Source organism: Euwallacea fornicatus, chromosome 12, assembly GCF_040115645.1.
Source record: "Euwallacea fornicatus isolate EFF26 chromosome 12, ASM4011564v1, whole genome shotgun sequence".
Lineage (NCBI taxonomy): Eukaryota > Metazoa > Arthropoda > Insecta > Coleoptera > Curculionidae > Euwallacea > Euwallacea fornicatus.
This window is the reverse complement of record NC_089552.1, coordinates 1013155-1034838: the sequence shown is the minus strand read 5'-3', so window position 1 is coordinate 1034838 and position 21684 is coordinate 1013155. Positions and strand designations below refer to the sequence as shown.

The 21684-nt window shown below is 41.5% G+C and overlaps 1 protein-coding gene and 1 non-coding gene across 2 annotated transcripts; one reads left to right on the top strand and one right to left on the bottom strand.

Moving 5' to 3' along the window:
• Positions 1 to 91: 91 nt before the first annotated feature.
• On the bottom strand, positions 92 to 20893 carry LOC136342684 (uncharacterized). The gene is made up of 6 exons (XM_066288749.1): positions 20605 to 20893; positions 13214 to 14192; positions 2012 to 2195; positions 1473 to 1956; positions 1193 to 1417; positions 92 to 1138 (listed from the first exon to the last, which is right to left on the bottom strand). Exons 2-6 carry the CDS (start codon positions 14171 to 14173, stop codon positions 388 to 390), a joined length of 2604 nt encoding a protein of 867 aa, XP_066144846.1. The 5' UTR covers positions 14174 to 14192; positions 20605 to 20893; the 3' UTR covers positions 92 to 387.
• On the top strand, positions 3074 to 3145 carry TRNAM-CAU (transfer RNA methionine (anticodon CAU)). The gene has a single exon. It is a non-coding gene; the product is annotated as a tRNA-Met (tRNA).
• Positions 20894 to 21684: the final 791 nt, after the last annotated feature.

Below are 21684 nucleotides of genomic sequence, written 5' to 3'. Positions count from 1 at the left end.
ATATATGACGTAACGAAGGTAGTCCGTATGGCAACCTGAAATTACATAATTTTTAATAAATTTCAATTTATTATGTAAAAAGACTAATAGATAGTTTGAATTAAAAAATTATATTACCCTAATTTCTATTATTATTTACAAGTGATTCAAAATGTTTATATTATGCACACAGTACACACTAATATTTAATTTACACACGATAATAATAATAATAATAATAATAATATGGTATGATCATTTGATCTGCAGTATTCACACAAAACTTGAGATATAAAATGTAGATTCTTATATAACATTACTGAAAGTTTAGGGAAGTTTTGCAAGGTATATTGTTCAGAACAAATCTCTCTAATATAGAGGGGTAACTCTACACACGTAATACATACATTAAATATAATCAGAGATAAAAACCTTCTTAAAATCAGGTACACTACGTCCAACACTCTTCATGTTATTGTTGTTCTTCAAGTCTTCAATATAAATCGCATGATTAGTGAAATGTGGAAGATACTCTACAGATTTAACTTTTTTATTCCGCATATCCACCAACTGACTCTGGAAATTATCAATTTTAACCGATTCAGAAGTCTTAGAGTTACTCCTGCTCACAGTTCTCTTCACCTTCCTCTTCCTCTTCTTGTCCTCTAGAGTGGTGTAAGAGTTGGATCGCTGAAGTATGATCACTTTATTGCTCATATTCTCGCTGTTTTTAATCTTACTTTCCAAATCCATGGACTCTTCAATAAACGTCTGGAGGTTCTCTAGTGACCTCCGAGAGTTAGACCGAGTGATCCTGATATTGGACACGTGCTTAACCTTGTCTTTATTTGCACCTTTGGAGTTGTTATTTTCAAATGGATTATTGGCGACATTGGCTCTCGAAGGGTCTTGAGTTTGGAAGAATTCGAAGTCACAGTTTGCTTCTGTGGTAATTGAGTTGCTGGAACTCATAGAGTCATAGTCCTTCGCAATACTCCCATCGTGGTTGAAAAACGTGGAGTCTTCGTCGTCGGATGAGTATTGGTTGATGTCTTGATTTTGGTAGTCAATCTTCTGGATGGATCTTTGAGGGGGAGTCTCCAATATCTGGATATCTTTAATAGAATCCTCGCTCCGGCTTAATCGCATTTTGTTTAAGCTGCAATTGAAGAACATTGATGTTTGTTAAGGAAGTTGTGCGAAAAAAGCTTACCGCAGAAGGTTATTGTTCATCAAGCGTTGATGAGGGCCGGAAACATTAATATCTGAGTTGTGGTACACCATAGTGTCCCCCAATTTATAGCCGGCGTCTTTCTCGAAGTACAAATGGTTGATACTCTCTTGGCTTTGACTTAGCCTCTTCCCTGGACTCCTCAACCTGCTATTTTCCATGAGGCGAATTTGGTTGCGTTGCAATGAATTCTGGGTGTTTTGCAGCCTGCAATCAAAAAAGATCTCTCGTATTCGCGTCTAACCTTTAGTATCGAAAGTACCTTTTATTGCCCACAAACAGACAGCTGGAATGAGCCTCTTTCCTCTCCCCATTACAGGCAAATACGTTATTTTGCGAGACTTGCAAAAAGCTCAATTTCCTTTGCACCCTCTGTGGGGTCAAATGATGCAGATCTGAGTGACTAGGACAGTGGTCCATCGAGCAGTTAGTACAACTTGAATATTTCTTCTTTTGAAGCGAATTTTCTTCCAAGTCTCTTCGGTGTAAATGCGACGAATGCAGAGCTACGTTGGAGGACTGAACTTCTTGGTGCTGTTTCAAGGTACCAGTCCTAAACTCTTTGTGCCGCCTGTAGTTGTGGATCACTGGCAAACGCCCGTCTATGCTCGTATAAAGAGAACCGTTGGTTATTGGGAATCTATGCTCCATTTGTTGCAGGGTTTTGGACCGCTCCTGATGGCTGAGATCCAGGCTTTGCGGCTGACTGCACAGACCAAAAGGACGGAATTTTCCATCTAGCCCCACTAAAAATTTAATTTGAATTTTTTGTGAAACATGTCTTTAAAGCGAAGCACTTGCCTTGAGGTAACTTTTCGTCTTTATGTTTGGCGGAGCATCGATACACGTTGCTAACCCACCCACAAAATCTGGAGTCGACGATCCCTAGCCCTACAGGAATGAGTAGATCCTGTACCAGGCCCAACCATAAGGCAATTCCTGCCACCGACCATGGGTAGATGAGACGGGGGTAAATGCATAAGATCTGAAAGAAAAGGAATAAATTTAGCATTTGTTGTTATCACGATCCTCTTTGCATCTTGTAGCATTGCAGCAGAACCGGTCTTAGCAAATTTAGCGCTCTTAGTGGAATTTTTAATTGGGGCTCCCCTACTTCCCAGAAGAACAGTCGATCAGGAAGGTCCGCTGTCCTTCCTGATCTGCTGCCCTGGACCGTCGCTCAACTTCGCTTCCCATAAGGCCGGTACTGTGTTGCAGCAGTATTTATCAAAAAATTATTAATTAAAAAGCGTTAATTTGCAGCTGCGAGAGAAAGCGACTGCATTAGGCATAATCGAAACTAATTAGCGGTCTTAATGAAATCACTAAAGTTTAATTAAATTCAATAAATTAATCGTCAAATTAAATTCTTCTTAGTTTCATTTTTCGAAAAGTTTCTCCATTTTTTTCTGCTTCTCTAAATATTTCTCAAAATCTCAATGCGTACATGCACAGTCAATTTAGGCCACTCTGTATATGTTTTCGTCTGCAGACGGAATTTAAAGTTAAAACTGTTAAGTTTCCAAAGAACGTATCTAAAATGACGACCTTGGCTGTGCTTTATGTTTGCACTTAATTGCTTGTAAATCTTCGAGACCAGAGAAATGTTTACACAATTCATGAAAAAATAAAGAACTTGGTGATTTAAACGGTGGTTATTTGTCGAGGCTGATTACCACATAAGATCCCTATTTTATTGCGATCTAATTTAAAGATTAATGGTGGAATAATAGGTTGGGTGAATAGCAGCAATAATAATAATAGACGAAATAAAATATTTGTTAAATGAGTAAATACTTAAATAATTTTCTTCTTTGCAAGATACTTAGAAAGTAATTGACATCAGACTCACCGTCGCTATAGAGCAGAGTGGCGCAGTGGAAGCGTGCTGGGCCCATAACCCAGAGGTCCGTGGATCGAAACCACGCTCTGCTATAACTTTTTTGTTTTTTTTTTTAATGAATTTTTATAATAAATTTAACTAATAACAAAATAAACATAATTCATAACAAAAAACAAATTTTTTTAGACATGATTTCACAAATTTTTCTTTATAAACTTTGTTGCTTATATATCACACTTCATGAGTCGATCTTAATCGTTGAGGCGACAAAAAAGGCAATAAGCTTTCACTCAAAATATTGAGTTTATTTAATTTATATCCGCCAATGCACATTGTATTATTCAAATAATATATCAGGCACAGAAATCTCATACCATGTATCTCACTCAAACATCTTTTCGCAGATTAGTTCGCACGCTGTTTTGCGGCTTTATTCAATTCCATAAAAGGAAGTGGTTTTTATTTATTGTTCGTCACAGAAAGTTGTCGCTAATTTTAGATAAATATAACGGTAGTTTTCTGAACATGGGTAATGTCTTTTGTGTTCTATTGTGGAAACTTTGAATGAAAATCGATGAGAACCAATTGAGGTAGAGCTCCATATAAATAACTTCTTGACAAAATTGAGGACGTAAAATATATTTTCCTTTCCTGGAAGACCCGAACTCACTGTTGACTGAAATAATTGTGAGAAAAACACTTGAACTAACTCGATTTAAATTAAGGAGTCCAAACCTTTTTTCGTGAAAAAAATGCTCGAATTTAAACTCGATTAAACGTTAAAGTCTCAGACTATACAAGACGTACTGAAAATAATATTCTAGCTCTTCAGTACGTCAGGGGAAAAACTCTATAAAATCACTCAAAAAGAAATTTGTCAGTTACAATATCTGAGAAATTCGTGTTTTTCAATCTGGTTACGATTCTCCGTTAAAGATTCAGGTAAAGCGGTTAAGCGGGAATGTCCTCTCATTATCCTCATATTCCTTGTGAAGAAATCAAAAGAATGTATCTATCCATCTGCATCCAGACGAACGGCCTTCAGCTTTGTTAAAACGCACAGTGTAGAGGTTTTTGACTGTTAAGTGATCATTAGAAAATCCATTTCTGCGATATCATAACGTTAACGTGATTTACCCATTTATGAAACATTCATCTGTCTGAAAAATACGGCGAAGTAATAAATGTGTATTATCACCTTTGGACCGTCATAGTAAGAAAAACAGTCGAACTACTTGCTTTTAGCTGTTTTTATAGAACTCACATACGAACTCTTCGTACCGCAGTGAAGAGTTTGGGCAGCATTTAAAAACACCCTGTAGACTATGCGGCTTACAAAAAAGCTCGTACATAAATGCTGAAACGAGCACTTCACAATTGTTGTTATTGTTGAAAATTACATAACGCAATTAAGTTATATCTCAAATATCAATCGCTCATACAATCATGTAACGTGGAGAGTAGGAATGTCCTTGTTGGGTTATTAGGCACGCGTGGACCTACACTATCTTTCTGGAGATATTGATACGTGGGCTTTAAAAAAAATAGAGGATTATGTTATAAAAAAGCATATGCTTTAAGCAAATTACCGTTTTTACAGCACTTAAAAAACTTCCTATATAAGGAAGCTTGCCAGATTTAGATTTACAGCGAAGCTTGGCCTTGCATGTAATATACACTCTGTGTATCTACTAAATTCCAACAATTAGCATTCTTTTATTATACGAGACCGGAATTTATTTATTATTGCGATGTAACTAATATACGCGAACAACATTTATGATGGTAGAAATCGTTCTTTTTTAATGGGATAATTATACGGGCGATGGTATCAAAACGCCCATGGCTGCTTGGCATTTATGACTAAACGTAAGCGAATTCCTGCACGTTATGCGATTCCCATTTTTCACGTAATTTTGCAAATTTTCAGGAATTATCGAAGATTTAAACTTAAGTCGATGAGTGAGAATTTCAGATCAGGCAACATTCAGGGCGAATCGAATGGCCTATGAGGAAAATGATAAGACGCGGCAACATTGCAATCGGTTAATGAAAATTGTGAAGCAAACACTTCAGGTTACAAAAGCCATTCTCTCCATCAAAAATCATTTTCATTTCTACAATTCCAAAAAAAGGACGTTGATGGACCCGGACGCATCCGCGAATCGCCATATCGCAAGTCTTAACGAAGACCTCTAGGTCTAGACGGCTGCCCTGGTGCTCCGGGAGTGGTCTCAAGGACCAAAAGGCGATATGAGATGGATAGCACATCTGGTATTCCTGGAGTACTTGGCCATGTGTTTGCGAGTACTACGAGTCGCGTACCGCGAAAAGCATCTGTTTAACATAATATAGGTTGGTCCACAACACAACTAAGGAGGCCCCAGCACCAATGTGGAGGCGTTCAAGTAAGTAAATTAATTAATTAATTGATTGGATTTAAATTTCAATACTAAATAACTCAGGAATTTCGCAGGTGTTTTAGTCAACTCTCTATTTTTTGTAGATTTAGTTATCTTTCTTGAGCCGGCCTTGGCAAGTCTAGCGTCCTGGGCGAGATATTTCATTACTGTCCCCTTGTCCGCAAAGAAAAATTGCTGTCCAGAGAAGTTCGCCGCCCAAGGCCGACCCGCAACTTCACCCTCACATAACGCTTGTAACGCATCTTCATCTTTAGTTCTTGTTAAGACCTTATAGAGTCCGATGCGATGTGGCAACCTCGCCACCCGTCTTAGACTGTTTTTTGGGATAACGGAACAGACACCCCCTCTGGAGGGGTTAGATAGTATCATGGTCTTGAAGTGGTGTGTCGCTTACTGTGTCCCGTTATTGCTCGTTTTTATTGATGTTATTTAGCACGTAAATCATGAACTTTTTCCAATAAATCTTTTCCAACGCTAGTAGGGATGTTTTCGCACGAAATAGCGTTTATGAGACTGCGAACCCGGAGCGATCTCAAAGCGATCATCCAGTCTCTAATCTCGGCCTTGGCGGCCATTTTGTACGTTCCTGGAGTCCGGGTGAAGCGTTGGCGCAATACATCCATTCTGCTATTTCGAGCTGGAACGACCTTACTTTAGTTCTACGAAAAGGACCACACAGGCTTGTGACCGCGTCGATTGAGGGGCCCACACCATCCCCATTTTTTGGCACTTCTTCCGGGATTATTATGTAAATGTATATTATAATGTAGTCGTATGTAGCTTTAGTTGGGTTTTCTGAACTTATTTATCGCTTATCAATTTTGTTAGTTGCGAGAGCCAAAAAATTAATTGCCTAGTGACAAGATACAAGATAAACGATCCCCAAGTAGGTAACGTGTTATTAGTGATTATAGCTGCATTTTAAGATTTATGTAACTGCTCGGCCCATGTTTCTAAGGTTTCACAAATTTATGGCTTCCTATTAGCTTCAAGCGTCCAGGATCGCGAAGTATGTAGGTAACTAAGTCGTTCGAGGCACCATAAAACCCATTCACAAACACATATTATGTAATTACTTAAGCCGAATATGTTCTAATTAGACACAATATTTAGGTCAGCTTTAAAAGTACTTGATTGGCAATATGGTGCAGTGCCAAGAAGGTACTTGGCTGCAGGTACCTACAGAGCGAAAGGTCTCTCAGATTAGCCTCAGATTATCGTGAAATACCACGTCGTTTCTTGGCATTTACGAAATCAATGGAAGGTTAATCAGCCCGGTCCCTCTTTGATGACTGGCAGCCTGATCTAATGATTAAATTTTAAAAGCGGGCTGCTTCGACAACCAACAGGATATTAAAAGGCTGCGCCAATAATAATTGATTAATCCATTTATTGTGAATTTCGTCACCCCTTAAGAGAACGATTTGTTTTACAGGATATTGCGTTTCCATTTAAATAATCGCTTTGACTCGACTTATTCGTTAATTGCTGTATAATTTGATATGCAATGACTCCAAAACCCATGACCGTTATTTGGATTTTTTTTTTGTACTTGGTATGAGCGAATTGTTTTAAAAATCTGCATCTACGCATGTATCGCATTCATCGACAGACCGTGTGCAATCTAACAGGAATGTAGTTTATGGCCATATTTACTCACATATGCCTTTGGGAATGTATTGACGCTGGATATATATGTGTCTATATACATATGCTTTGAATGACTGCTCGATTGATCTTAGCAGCCACCGACTTTAATATTGTTGAGGTCACAAATAGCTCGCGTTAAATATCACTTTAATTTCCTTATTTTACCCCAACTCGATAAAATTTCTTTTAAAACTAAAGTTATACCAACCAACAGGACTCGGTAAGAGGGATAAGGAAGATTCGTCCATATTTTCATGGGCTCTGGACCGAATAGAAGAAGAGACGATGAAACAGAAGCAGCCATTGGCATTGAAAAACAAAAACAGAAATTTCCCTAAATTTCGCCCAAACGGCAATGTCGTCCTGCAGTTCAGTTGTCCAGCGTGCGACGCCATTGGTTCAACAATGCATCACGTGATGGTTCGCTCCTGACGCATTGTTGCCACTGAAAGCAAATATTTAGGGATTAAAAAACAGCCTTTTTGGAAGTTTTCTCTTTGACCGGGACTTTCTTTTTTTAACTCATCTTCGCCCGAAACTGGTACCATACTTTTGAGGGTTTTTCGAGATATTTTAAGATTTTTACGAATTGATGGCACAGTTATGACCCCACGAAGTATCAAAACGCAAGTTTATTATTTTTTCTAATGTCATATTACCTATCACTCGTTATAGTACGGAAAAAGCGCGATGTGCTTGGAATTCTTGAAAAAATGGTGGAGGAAGCACTATGTCAGTCATGAAATAGTTTCTCCATGTGGCTATTTTTAGGAATTAAGTGATGTTGAATTAAGGTAAATGCAAAGAAAGTGAAGATATTAACTCTCGATCACATACCATATGTTACAAAGCCGCATAATAAATGTTGCTGAAGGTAAACATATCGAGGCGTTCCATAAAGAATGAACTTATTAGCCATATGTCGCTTAAGTGACCTTAGTTCTAATGGATAGACCATCGATAGGCGTAATTGATTATTAACTAATAATTGAAGAAATTCACCAAACTGTTCGATAAAAAGTAGGAATTCGTGGTAATATAACGGAACCGAAACCAATCTGATTCCCCCTACGAGGATTTCACGGAATTGAATACGCTAAAGACGATTATACCTGAATTACCTGCATGGTTAAGTACCAAGGAATAAGACTACTCAAGCTGAGCCCCTCTACCTTTAACCGCGTTTAACGTTTCAAGAAAGAATCCCACAAATATACCACGATCCTCCTTAGAAGGCATTATTACGCAATTGCAACAGATACCGTTTTCTTAACGCGAGGCCAAGATAAAGAATTTGAAAGGTTTCATCGATAAATTTGACCAATCTTGTATAGAATATCGGTATTTTTTGGGTCATACAATGACGTTAAAAGAGAAAATTGGATTTTTTTTTTAAGATCTGCGTGCATATGGTGTCCATCTACATTTAAATTAGAGAACGGGGTGGTGCCTGTAAAATTGGGGCCCATAGTAAAACAAATGATTTCGTTTGGAGTCCTAGTTTTTGAATATTTCTCGTTGTAGTCCGGAGAAACCGTGCTTCAGACTGAGGTATTCGCGACTGGTTTTCTGCCCAAGTGGTCTATTTTCTAGAAATCTGTCTTGTGATTCTCAAAGGAGTCCGTTCAGACTCCATATCTCAGATACAGTATGTTTTTCATTATTACCCTGCAAGGCGCTTTATTTGAGACACCCTGCAGGCTATCTAGCCAGGTGAGATAGAAGAATCGGAAGATATGACGGATGCTCGTAATGTTGTGGTCTCACTGTTCGTCGGGCAATTTTTGCATGAGGTTTAAGCAGAGGACACATCCATTTGGCTTCATGCCGTGATTATTATGTGTTTTATCGCGCTTTTGCGGTGTGTCATTGGATCGGTCATTTAATTGATGAGCGTTGTCTTCGTTCGTTTTTTCATCCAGCGAGGAAGCGTTGGCTTCCCCAGAATCAACAATAAGCCACCGCAAGCGTCTCGCAATCTGGTCGGAAAACTAGCTTTAACAAAGCACTGGCTAACCTAATTTTTTCAATCCAAGGTAGGCCGGTTATAAATAAATAAACTAATAATATTGATCCATCTATTTTCAAACCAAAATCAATCGCAAACGTTCGAATTGCCACCGTAACTGGTTGGCACCGATTATTGATTGCGGTGGCCATTGAAACGTTTTTGGCCATAAATTTAGACCATCTGCATGTTCAGGCTTCACGACCGAGAACCAGAATTGGCATTAACGATTCGTTTTAATTTTCAATAAAACTGTGAAGTTCACATAATTTTTAATAAATAAAATACTGAATTTTACATCAAGATTGTTTACGAAACGTGCAGCAGCGCCCGCCAGAGCGGGGCGATTTGCTACAAGAACACTATGGAAGTAATGGATTAAGACATTTAACCTTTTAACAGATTTGGGTGTGTTTTACCACAGCTTTGGGCTGAGATATGGGTATGTTGCTGTGCTGGTTTCCGAGAAAAAAATTTAAAGGCCTTAAGGCTGATTCTCTATATCCTGCAGTCCACTAAAACGGGCAGACTAGGTCATTCCATTTAATTAACAATGGGTTCCTAAGTGCATGGGCAACTGCAAACACCTTTCTTGTTTTGTCTAGAGATCGTTCTCGCAAGTGGTAAAATAGTACAATGCGTTAAAATTAAACTGATTTTTTCTCTTCTCGTGGAGCCATTCACTCCATATATGCAGTCAAGCTGAAGTTGACCAGGGGCGCGGTTTATATACACAGGGTGTCCGTTTGGTTTTTCAGCTGTTCAATTACTAGATTGGTTTTTTGTCACTTGCAGACTTCGATTTTTAAATCTGCCCATGCAATTTCACAGTCATTCGACTTAAGTTCCAATTTTGCACGATTTTTCCGTGCGAAATCTGGACGCGCCGCAATGGTCCCCTTGGACTCTGGGGAGTCGGAAGCCGCAAGCGAGAAGTCAGAGGGCGAACCATCCGGAAATGCAGCTGGGCAAGGCCGGAGGGCAAAGGTCAGCGGAGTGGGAGATCAGTTCTGGAACTCTCAACGTGGACTGCGTGCAGAAGCCCGAATTGCTACCTAGCCCAGGTCATGTAAGCTATAGCCCGTTCACGCCCCGCATGGGGGAGAGTGAAACCCAAGTTGAGACTAGCGATTCCAGAGACTCTGGTAGCGAGGATGATGGAAGACAAAACAACGTGGGAACGATGCTTCTCTAGTGAACGTCAAGGAGAATTGCCGTGAATTTTGCTGAACAATAATTCATAACCTCGCCATCAGTCAACTGCCCTATGGAGTGAGCGAAGAAGGGGCAAGTCGAGGGAAAATTTAGTGGAGGACATTAGAGGATTTTCTCCACGGTGTGAGATTTCAGTGGATCTGGCGAAGGCAATTGCCGTGATTTTCCTGGATCCAAAACTCAATATCGGGCCATCAGTCAACCGCTCTGTGAAAGGCCGCTTCTTGGAAGCAACAGATTGAGCCTACGTTCAATACCGATGGACGAAATTAGCCTGAAGGTGACGACTTAAATAAGTACCAGTACCAGCCTCTCACCACTCCCTCCTCTCCAAACAAAGCCCAAATCGCTCCAAAATCGCCTTTTAAATTCGGCTTCGCAATTGAACCATTATAATTAGCGAATTCCATGCTTCCCATAATTACGGCTTCAGTATAAACTAATGGAGGTCTGCACTGTAGATGCTTGAAAAATTAAAAGTTGTCGGAGCTTATGTAGGTTAATCGCTGAGCCTAAAAACGGCTATCTATAAATATCGGCCTTTAGCGTTGCTAAATGTTGCACGGATTAAAATCGCTATTGAACGACCATCACAATCAGATTGCTTATTCTTGTGCAAAACTTATCCATCCGCCTCGAAATACCTCCCTCTGGATCCATTCGAGTTTTCTTGTATACAGTTTACGTTAGAGCCGCCATGTGGCTTTTCCGACTATTAATAATAATAATCGTAATAATGCACGACACATGCTGCTCATCGCACTTCAAAGCGATAAATTTGAAAACAGATGTTTGATGAGAGGAAGTTGGGACATGCCATTCCAGAATTACAACTTCCTCCATTACGAAAATTTCGTGCAGCACTCACTGGAAGTGGGGATTCTCTGTGTTGGCTGAAGTGAACAATGACGAAACGTCTTCGGCGGTATAATCACTCGCTACGACGACAATTGCCTTAACAATAAGTTTCATATGAATTTCAACATGTTAACCATAAATCGCATACGGAAAAATCTAATTACATCACACCCACTAAGCCCACTTTCATTTTGAATGGAGTGCAATCCCATTTCACAAAATAGAAAATTCTCGGCTTCAAGGTGGATCTTCGATAATTACTCGCCAATTAATTGACAATAATTATTATACCGGCGAACTGTTTTAATTGATCTTTGCACGATTACGAAAGTGAAACCAAGTCTTTTTCGATCGCAACAAAAGCTTTTTGTTCTTTAAGGTCTAATTTGTTAATAAGCGTGTTCGGTAATTACGTGTCGCAATTAAGATTATCGTTATGCTACAGTCGAGGAGTTCCTCTATGTCTGTGCGATGATGGACACGGATGCATGTCGTTTTCGCAGTTACGACCGATTCTGGACAAAATGGCGAGGCAAGGTCCCGCGCCGCTTTGTCAGAAATGTCAGCCATGCTGCCTCGTGCAGCATTTAGATTGCAGCTAGTCGTTGGGCCGTTTCTCATCTAGAAAAGCGACTCGTCGAGTTAAGCAACTGCCATTAATTTGTTTTGCTTACATTAAAACGCCTAAAAACTATAATAAGGAATATAATAAGGAGAAAGTACTAGGTACTCTGGTACAAGCAGCCGCTGCAGGAAATGGTTCTGATGCGAGACCGCCGATGACCAAAACACTTTGTCTTATTGTGTATGAGTGTGTTGTTCCACTTGCGAGTTCATTATTTTCTCATGGTAAAAATCACATTATAGGTAATTCCCAATGGCGTTCGGTTCCTCTCGTGCATAAAAATTCCTGGGAATATTTAATGGTCGTATCGGGTGACACCAACATCATATATCATTATTATGGCTTGTTCGCAGAAGCTCGCGCCATTGCCAGGAACCCACAACAATAACGACTAATACTTGATTTTTTTCGCCTCGTAAATAATTCCGGCATTGTTGTTACACAACCAGGGCAGGTGATTTGTACACAGAACCAAAACTGGTTTAAATCACGACATTCTTTTACCAGAGTCGAGCCGCTGTGGCAACCGTGACGGAGCCGTTACCGGAAAAAATGGTTCTGATGAAACCGCTTTAATCAGTTAATTGATGATGTGTTACAGGGCGAAAAGGTGGATAGATCAATTGCAGTAAATGCCCAAAAAAGGACGATTTTTATCCATAAATTTCCTGTTGTTTTGCCCGGTGGCACAGCCTTCAGTCCAATCCGGTCGTCCTTCGGTCGCAAGGCGTTAATGAGTCTTCCCTGCTGGACGGTAACCGGACCTGGAAGCCTCTCTGGGTTTAAGCCATGCAAAAAGGTTTTTTCTTTTTAAAGAAATATTTCCAATTATTTTTCCTAATTAGGACCAGGAAACGTTGAAAACCTGCCAGTGGGATCGGGATTAATTTCCGTATTCATGGCATTTAATCCAATTCCCGCTTCCAACAATATTTATAACAACACAAAGCCCGGCTGAACGTGGCCCCAGGCAGGAAAATTGCCACTCGTAAATGCGTACAATGATGAATCATTGTGCGACTAATGTTCCGACCTTTTAGCGCAATTGCATGTTGTTGGTACCATCGGTTCTAGCTACTCTTACAATAAGAAGCTGGACAGCCACATTTTTCGTGGTTCACTTAATTTGCTACTGGACTTATTCATGCTCTGTTGCCATAATGCTGAATAAGCGACTTCATAAGCAATCACCAGAATTCACCTACTTATGACAACATGATCTGTGTCAGAAGATTCCTTGCAAGGAAGGCGGATGCTTTCTTATAATGTTAAATTTAAATTACCTACAAGTGGGATTTAAGTAGAATTAAGTGGTTTCTTGCTCGAGACCTCAGCCAAAGAACGCATCCTACCGTAGGATCGTTTAGTATATTTTACTTACAATTACTGGCAGATGATAAAACAAATAGCACACAATCAGCACAGGATGCATGGTTTCCAACCCAGTCCTCCGGACATCCCTCTCCACCTCTTCCTCCTCCTGACGGGGTTTCACGATGCAGGGTCGACGCGAGTTGGTCGAACTCACGGTGGTAGAATTATTCGACAACACCTCACTGTTGGTCGTAAAGTGTCGTTCGTTGCTCCAAGTGTCCTTGTAGTTGTTGTTGTCGTTACGACTGATGGTATAAGTGTCGTAAAAGTTACGATTTTCCGCGGTAACGTTGCCGTTAATCCCGTGGAAATTGTTGCTCAACTCGCTCAAATCCGAGTTGCTCTTCTTAATGTAGTCAAATCCACGCTGCTTCGTCTTGTAGTAGTTGTAGCAGATGGCGACGAAGCACGTGAAGGATATCGAGGCTAAGAACACGTGAAGCACTATAATGAACACGTTGAACTTGATGTCCAGCTGAAAAGGGAGGAAGTCGCAGGGGCTCACGTCGAAGTTGTCCGATGTGAACGTATCGCCGCTTTTCTGCGCCAAAATCGCGGCTACGCCCACGCAAGCGCACAAAGTGGTCAAGCAAAACAGGTGGTACACTATATGAGTCGAGGTCAAAAAAGTCCTCAAGGTCTGATTCTTCCGGTGAAGCTTCGCCGAAAACAGTCCGATCACAGCGATGGACGTCAGGCAGGAAGCCTGGAACGTGTGGATTGAATTGAAAATCCAGGTGACGATGCCGCAGTACTCGGTGTTGAGGTTGAAGATGGCCGCCAATATATAGGCTAGGACGGTAGTGTTCCTGAGGGTGTTGAGCACGAGGATAGCCACAATGGGGATGTCGTAGGGGCCCCATTTCCTGCGATTCTTGTGGAAAATTACCACCGTCCAGAAGAGGAGAATGCTGGTGAGGGGCAAAGCTACGATGGAGGCCACTTGGTCGGGGGTGTATTTCAGCATTTCCCGGCTTGGAGGCTACCTAGAAAAAACGACTGAATTATTTAAAGGGGAAAATTACAGCAACTTACAAATTTGCCTATGTCGCGTTAAACGGTCTTGGTCAAGTGGAAAGCACGCTCTTGCGGGGATATTATCACGAGAAAATGCAAATATTTAATCTCGGTTAAACAGTTTTTGTAAAGTGCCCTGTAGCGGAAACGCGCAGTAAATATTGTTTAGCATAGGAACGTGCAAATGTATATGGAACTTGTGTAATTGTGCTTTGCGCTTATTTTTAACGGGACATAAGACGAAAGGCACGTGTAAGCAAGGAAAATCAGAGGCAAACTGGGAGTAGTTGTAGCGCGAAATGTGCTTCATTTTAAGTAAAAAAACACCCTTCAGTGGCTACAAGTCGAAAGGGAAATCAACTTCAAACGTCTGCGATCCCCACGCTTTTTAAGGATACTTAGTGACGGACGTGTAGCAGGAAACAATGCCATATTTCGGATTCTGATATTACGTTCCTTTAGTTAACATTTTACATTATTTTTTCATTATCGAACAAAGTATGAACGAACGAAAATGAAAATCTGAAGTTTGAAAAAACCGCAACAGCGCGGAGGCGACGAAGTTCTCTTGAGAGCGGCGTCTCAGCGTCACGGCGGAAGAGTCCCTGGGTGGGCGGCAGGAGGGATTTTCAGTGGGTGTAAACCGTCGGGAATTCTTCTCGTCCCGGTTTTAAAATAAGTTCCAAGCCAAAAGCGCCTTTCCGAAGCATCCCAAAATTACCAACACCCAGTCGGTGCCCATCGCGGTTCGACAATTTTACGCTCGAAAACTCTACTGCTGCAACGCTCTTCAGCTGGCTGCGGAACGGGGAAGAACCGCCCTTGGGATATGACCCTTGGAACCCTTTCAGCCTCGCCTCTTGGCCTCATAAAAGGAACTTTCACATCCCGGCACTTGCGGGACCCCTTTCCCACCCCAAGGGCACGCCGAAAGGTCGAATAAAGGCGAGTCGGGTCACGACCAAAAATTTGTCGGATTACCAGACGAGCAAGGGGGCTGATTCGTGAGTTTCAGCTCGCGTATAAATTGACAAGTAAAAATCGAATGGAGACCTTCAGCGTCGTCCAGCTGGTGCCGAAAGTGGCTTACGCCGTGCGGCAGATCACACGAACTGCTCTGGTAAATGTAAACGTACCGTAATACGTGAACCTCGTGTAAGGTCATTTCGCAAATGGCAAACTAATACCATTATTTAACATCTTAACAAGAGGGAAAAATAAGGTTAACCTAATTCGTTTACATCAGCAAATGCCGACGGTCGCAAATTAGAATGTACGAGGCTTGAGATTAGAGTTATTGGATTAATTGAAAAAACTGGTTGTTGGGCTGAATGACGAACGGGGTATTGATTGGTGCTGGGACATGGGAAAAGGGGGCCATTTTTCGTGCGACAATAAGGAAATATGTTCTGCTTAAAAATTGGTTGTTCGCAATAATCACAATGCTATGACATGATTTGTGATGTAACGCAGAATTGCTTTTTCTGATTAGGTTGGGCGGCCCGAGAGATGATTTATGGGCTTTAAACACTGCAATAACAATAGCCGAAACAATGGACTTATTATTGCATTTAGAACAGAATAAGCTGCTCCGAAGGCAGGGGCGGATGTAGGGCCTCGGCGCGAGCCTCGTTGGCAGTTTGCGCACTATTACCTTTCTAATGGACAGTCAAATTTGTAGCCAAAGATTTCTTTTCGGGCCGTCCCCCCTAGGCCGTGGAACGCCGCTGTGTTAAACCTGAATTTCTCGATAGAGCTTTAAAAATCAAGCGGTCCTTTGTAGTACCACCGCGGGCTTTGGACTTTAGGTTTCCAGTCACGAGCGTGAAATCTCGCTAAATCGCACTCGGCCGTTTGGCGTGCACAGCTCTCCCAGCATTTTTTGGAGATCGTTTGGAGTGCCATCAGTACCAAGGCCAATACTAGCTTGCACCAAAACCGCAGGGACCTTTCCGCAACGGCAAACAATCGCAGCGCACCAGCAGGAACCGTACCTGGCCCACCCGCACTTACGTATTGCGATGGAGCTGTTTCGTTGTTTATTACAGGGGCGTAGCAATAGTCACGCGGGGGAATCCCTCAACGTATAATACGCGCGGCTCTGTCGAGAGATCATTAAAACCGCATAAAGGGCGCTTTTCTCGCACATTTTTCATTCGGATTTTAATGGGGGATCTCTCAATGGACAACGCTCTCTTTCAGCTTACGGTCTTTCGGTTGAGAGACCATTAGATTACGCTCGAGGTGTGTCTACCGGCCACCGCCGCTGTTGCTCTATCAGCGTGCATTGGGCGAGCCCTCTTAGCTCCCGGGATACGGACTTATTTTCGACGTTTGATGCGCCGCCATGGATCGCTGTCATAAAGAACTTCAAACGCAACGCGATGGAATGATGAAGCTGTCAGCCATGAAATCTGCTCTTCACGGGTAAGACGACGAGGGAAAAAGGGTAAAAACGAAGTTTCGTGAAGACGAGTAAAAATAGATCGTTCTCAGCCAGTGTTAAACCCCCCCAACGCTGCTAAATTTAATTCGAATTCTCTGTCATCTCTGTCAACACACGTCGAAATAGATTGTTCCATTTGCTGTCAAATCCCGAGCAACGTTGCCAGATTTAACGTAATTTCTTCATCCTATTTTCCGACACGTCGTAATGTACGTTTTAATGAGCCGGTTTAATGGCCGCACTGTAACGACCGTAAAGACAACTCATGTATAAATAAACCGCAATCCTCCTTGTAAATGTCACGAATTTCCTATAATATTCCACGAAATATGTTCGAGTTCGATGACATGATCCTTGTTCAGTCGAAGTCATCCCACTCGACGTACAACTGAAGTAGTCAATAACGCTTAATTTAATGATCGCCCTGGCCTTATTCGGCAAAGTCCATGCCTGCGGAGCAGTGATTTCGTGGTTGCAGATCATTTCGAAATTTAAACGGATTAGTTATAGCAATAGAAATCATAATCCGATTTAATTCCCTTAGAGGTTAGCCATAAGTAGTTCGACCGCCGTGGCAACGTCGCATCACTGGTAGTTGGCGTATGACGTCGCTCTGAATGCGTGAGGCGCCTCGTACGCGCATGTGCGAACTTGTATCAAAGCAGGAAACAAATGCGGCAGAAAATAATGCAGACGCGAATTAATTAAAAATATGATTAAGAAGGCGGCCTGGCCTGCATTGTTAACAAACATCGACCACAGCTCTCAAGGAGCGGCATCATTCCTATACAATCAACGCCCAGTATGCCTAATTTTATCGACATTATCAATTCCATTTCCTGCATCGACCGTTGCGAAACACAATGCAATGTTATATTGTTGTAATGAAGCTTCCTACAATCCTTATCGGTGCTTTTGCGCGGCGGTACCCTACTTAAGCGCACCTATCTTAACTCGAAGTACCTGAGTGCACCCTATACCACTGCGGTACTCATAAATACGTTTCACTTTCACTCAACAAACTGGTAGTCATTTTTAATTGTTAACGGTTTCTTAAGCGCTTAGATAGATTTTTTTTTAACGAGAGTGACTTTGTTAAGACAAACAACGAACCACCGAAGTGTGCAACGATTTATGCAACTCACATTCATACGTTTTAATTACCGTATGTGGCTTTCATCGTAAAATCAGTATGACTGATTTGGTACTCAATGTGGCCTGATTAGAAACGCTCTATTTCGTAAATGGTACCAGGCAATTAGACTTCCCTATGTGGTGAATCATGTCCGTATGAGCGCCTGGTAGAACGGATCGGGTTTGGTATTGAATGAGAATAAAAGCACGAGCGGGTGTGGATCGGAAGTGGACTGGACGTGGCTAGTGCAACCGGTAGTCGAATGGCTCGCTTTTCAAAAAAAAGTGATCACCATATGAGCCGTGAGGTGTTCGAGATTCGATGAGGGAAGCGTAGGAGTTGCGGTCACTTCTCGCGAAGTTGTGTTGAGAATAACTGGACACTCCATCGGTTTTCAAAGGGATGTTTTCAGTCCGCCAAATTCAAGTGTTCGGGAAGTCCGAAGGTCTTTCGGGTGTCCCGTTCATAAAACCCGTAAGATGCTTAAAGGAGTTTCGTGAATCGCTCGAGAAATTTTAAACGCCGCGGAAGAACGCTGGTGAATTTTAATGGCATAAAAAGCGCTCGAAAATGTTTTCAATATGTGTGAAATTGGATCAAACATTGGAAAAAAAATGTTTTTGATGACGAAGGTCCCTCAAATTACGTGATCATCCGCACTCCCGTTCTCGTTCCCACTTTCAAAGAGTTCAAGAAATTCGTCGAAATTCTAAGCTTGAAGAGCGTTTCTGGGACGGTACCCACAGGTTCCTTCGGAAGCCCGAAAACCGCTCAAGAATTTTGAAAATCCTGCGGGATATCGAAATAACGACCTCGAGAGTCTTGAAAACAATTCCCCAAAACGCACAAGAGCTTCAGCGCAGAATCCAAAAACAATTTTTTTTTTGCAGGAAAGAGCCTTGGAATTTGCATGTAGATGGTCGAGTTGGTAAGTTCTTTTGTAATGTAATTCAATTTCGGTATCCATTTCTTCGGCCTTCCATCCTGCGAAAGCGGAACTAGTTTATTCAAATTCGACGCTCATCATTGGAATCTCAGTAACCGTGAAAGATACGAGGTATGTTAAATCGTGGTAAAGTTGCGCAATTTGGAGCTCAATAAAATGACTTTTCAAAAATTGAAAAATTCCGATTGCTTCCGGAGATATCGGTAAAAAACCGAAATTGTGAAAAAACGTTTCTTTGCTTTACTGAGATTATTTGAAGAGATAATTAAAAACGAATGACACATCATAACTGTTACGTTTTCTCTTCTACGAAGTGGTGGTACCATATTTGAAATGTGAGGTTTAGACTTGCTGCAACCATCATCAACTTGGTTTTTTCCCTCTGGGCGCCATTTTTGATTTTTACATTTTCAAATTCAGTTATTTTTTCTGATTGCGATGACGTATCACATGTTAAGGTTCCGCATTTCAGTTTGATCAAAGTATCAAAAAAATTTATTTTGTTAGGAGCGCTTTGGGAAAGTTGATTTTGATGAAGTGACGTGTCACGCACAAATGTTTCCTGATATTTATCTACTTAAAAACGAACTTGAAAAGTATAAATAAATAAAAATTTAGGGAAACGACAGTGCAACAATCTCGGACAACAAACATAACAGTTATGTCTGCGTCGTTAATTGTTTGCGAACCGCACTTGTTTTTTGTTTCCAAAGCACTCTTAACAAAATCTTTTTTTTTTCAACTTTGATCGAACTGAAGTACTGAACCTTCACGTGTGATACGTCGTCGCAATCAGAAAAAATAACTGAATTTGAAAATGTAAAAATCCGAGATGGCACCCATAGGAACAAACCACGTTGATGACGGTTTCAGGAAATCTAAACCGCAAATTTCAAATATGGTATCACCACTTTGTGGAAGAGAAATAGTAGCAATTACCATGTGTCGTTAGCTTTTAATTATTTCTTCAAATACCCTCGGGAAAGAAAAGAAACGTTTTTTCAAAACTCCGTTTCTCACGGATATCCCCGGAACTAATCGGATTTTTGCAAATTCTGAAGAGTCAATTTATTGAGCTCCGAATTACGGGACTTTGCCCCAATTCAACCGGCCGCGCATCCCTTACGGTGGGGAAGGGTAACATACGGGGTCCCGATGGTGAGCGTCGAATCTGCACAACTTTGTATGAATTTCTGTTCCCGCTGAAAATTCCCATAGATTCACGATTCCTCGAAGATCTCCTGCGTTTTCTAATAGAGAACTCGTACGAACGCTCGACTCGAACATAACAAACGCAAACACCCGAGATATTTTCTGGTAACATCCTCGACCTAACGAAACACGAACTTAACAACAATTTTCAGGTTTCGTTCAATTAGAAATCGGGTCAACTGCGCCTCTCTTGCAGAATTTACGATATGCCTACTGAAGTGTCTTCAGGAAGCGCGATCATAAGCCGAGGTAGTCCCAGCACCTCTTGTACGGCCACGTTAAGAACCTAAGATGATTAACTTATTATTATGATTATCGCGTGTTGTATCTGGCACAGTGAGGTGTATTCAGTACGAGCGCAAAGAGAAAACCGATATTTTTCCCAGACGAAAGTAAAACTGAAGAACTACAGTGAATTTGATTAGCACACATTCATTTTTTTTTCCTTAAGAATTGTTCGCGTTGATTGCAGTTGAGGTGAAACGTAGAAACGAGCCGCGACCAGAACCGCATGCAATATTTGATTTTATAATAAACTATCGATTTATTGAATTAATTCGGTAATTGTTTCCAGAGTTCATTTAACTCGTGCAAATAATATCTAAAATAGTTGAGGAGAAATCGCATCGACGATTCGCTCACCTGCGACTCGCTTATCCGTTGAAGTACTGCTGGAGGGACGGGGGCCACCGAGGGGCAGCTGGCATTATCTCGAAGGGCAAATCCACAATCACCTTAAACACATTTTGCGACAATGTCAGGCACTCGATGACGCGATTATGGATGAATTAACCGAAAATTGTATAACTGAGCAGGAAGGATCGCGCTTCTACATTTTCAAATCGCAAGCGCTTTGGCGCGGGAACGGCGCGCGCACTGGGACGACCGGCGAACGAGCTGACGACCACACGACCAGACGACGAATGCGTCAACGGCGATATGTGGGAGAGTTGGTGGTCGGTTGTTGCGTTTCTTCGACTGGCAGCAGCAGGGATTTCATGCAAAGCAGGATCGGCCGTAAACTATCTAATCTTTGTAGTAGGGCACAGAAGGCTTGTGCTGCTTTAATTAACGCTCCTAATACTGGAAGTATCGGGATTGTGACGTAAAAGGCGGCCCCCTGGCAGCTGTCAAAACCCCTTGAGGAGGACATTTTGGAAACAAAAGACTGTTGTTGTGCTGTCACCGTTCTGCCAGGCTCACCTATTTGTTCTCGTATCCCCCAAATATCTAATGTGAGCCAGAAAGGCTGTGACCATGGAGCAAAAAGTGCCTTAAAATACACTAAATAATTTTAAAAAACCCATATCAAGTTGCTCTCAGAAGCCTTAATAACTCAGACGTCTAGACCACGAGCTTTTAGTTTCGAACCACAACACGCCATCACAGCAGCCACCTCTGGGGTTACAAAACTGGAAAGATGAGGCTACAACTTTCCCTACAGGAATGGACATCGCTTCTTTCAGGTATGAATTTTCCTACTTACACTTCAGCAGCGGTGCCACCGCTTATTTCGTGCGTTTGACAAGATTCCTCGAGCCCTACTTATATAAACCTAAAGGGGAGTGCTGCATGCATGTGTTACCCGAGTAGACTCTCTGAGGTAGTTCTGAGCAGGCGGGTAGCTCTTTACGGGCAATTTTTTAGTATATGCGCTTATGTACGGCAACATTAGTCTGGGCGCTGATGGGACGAACGCACTTCAGATTTGTTTTTATTGCG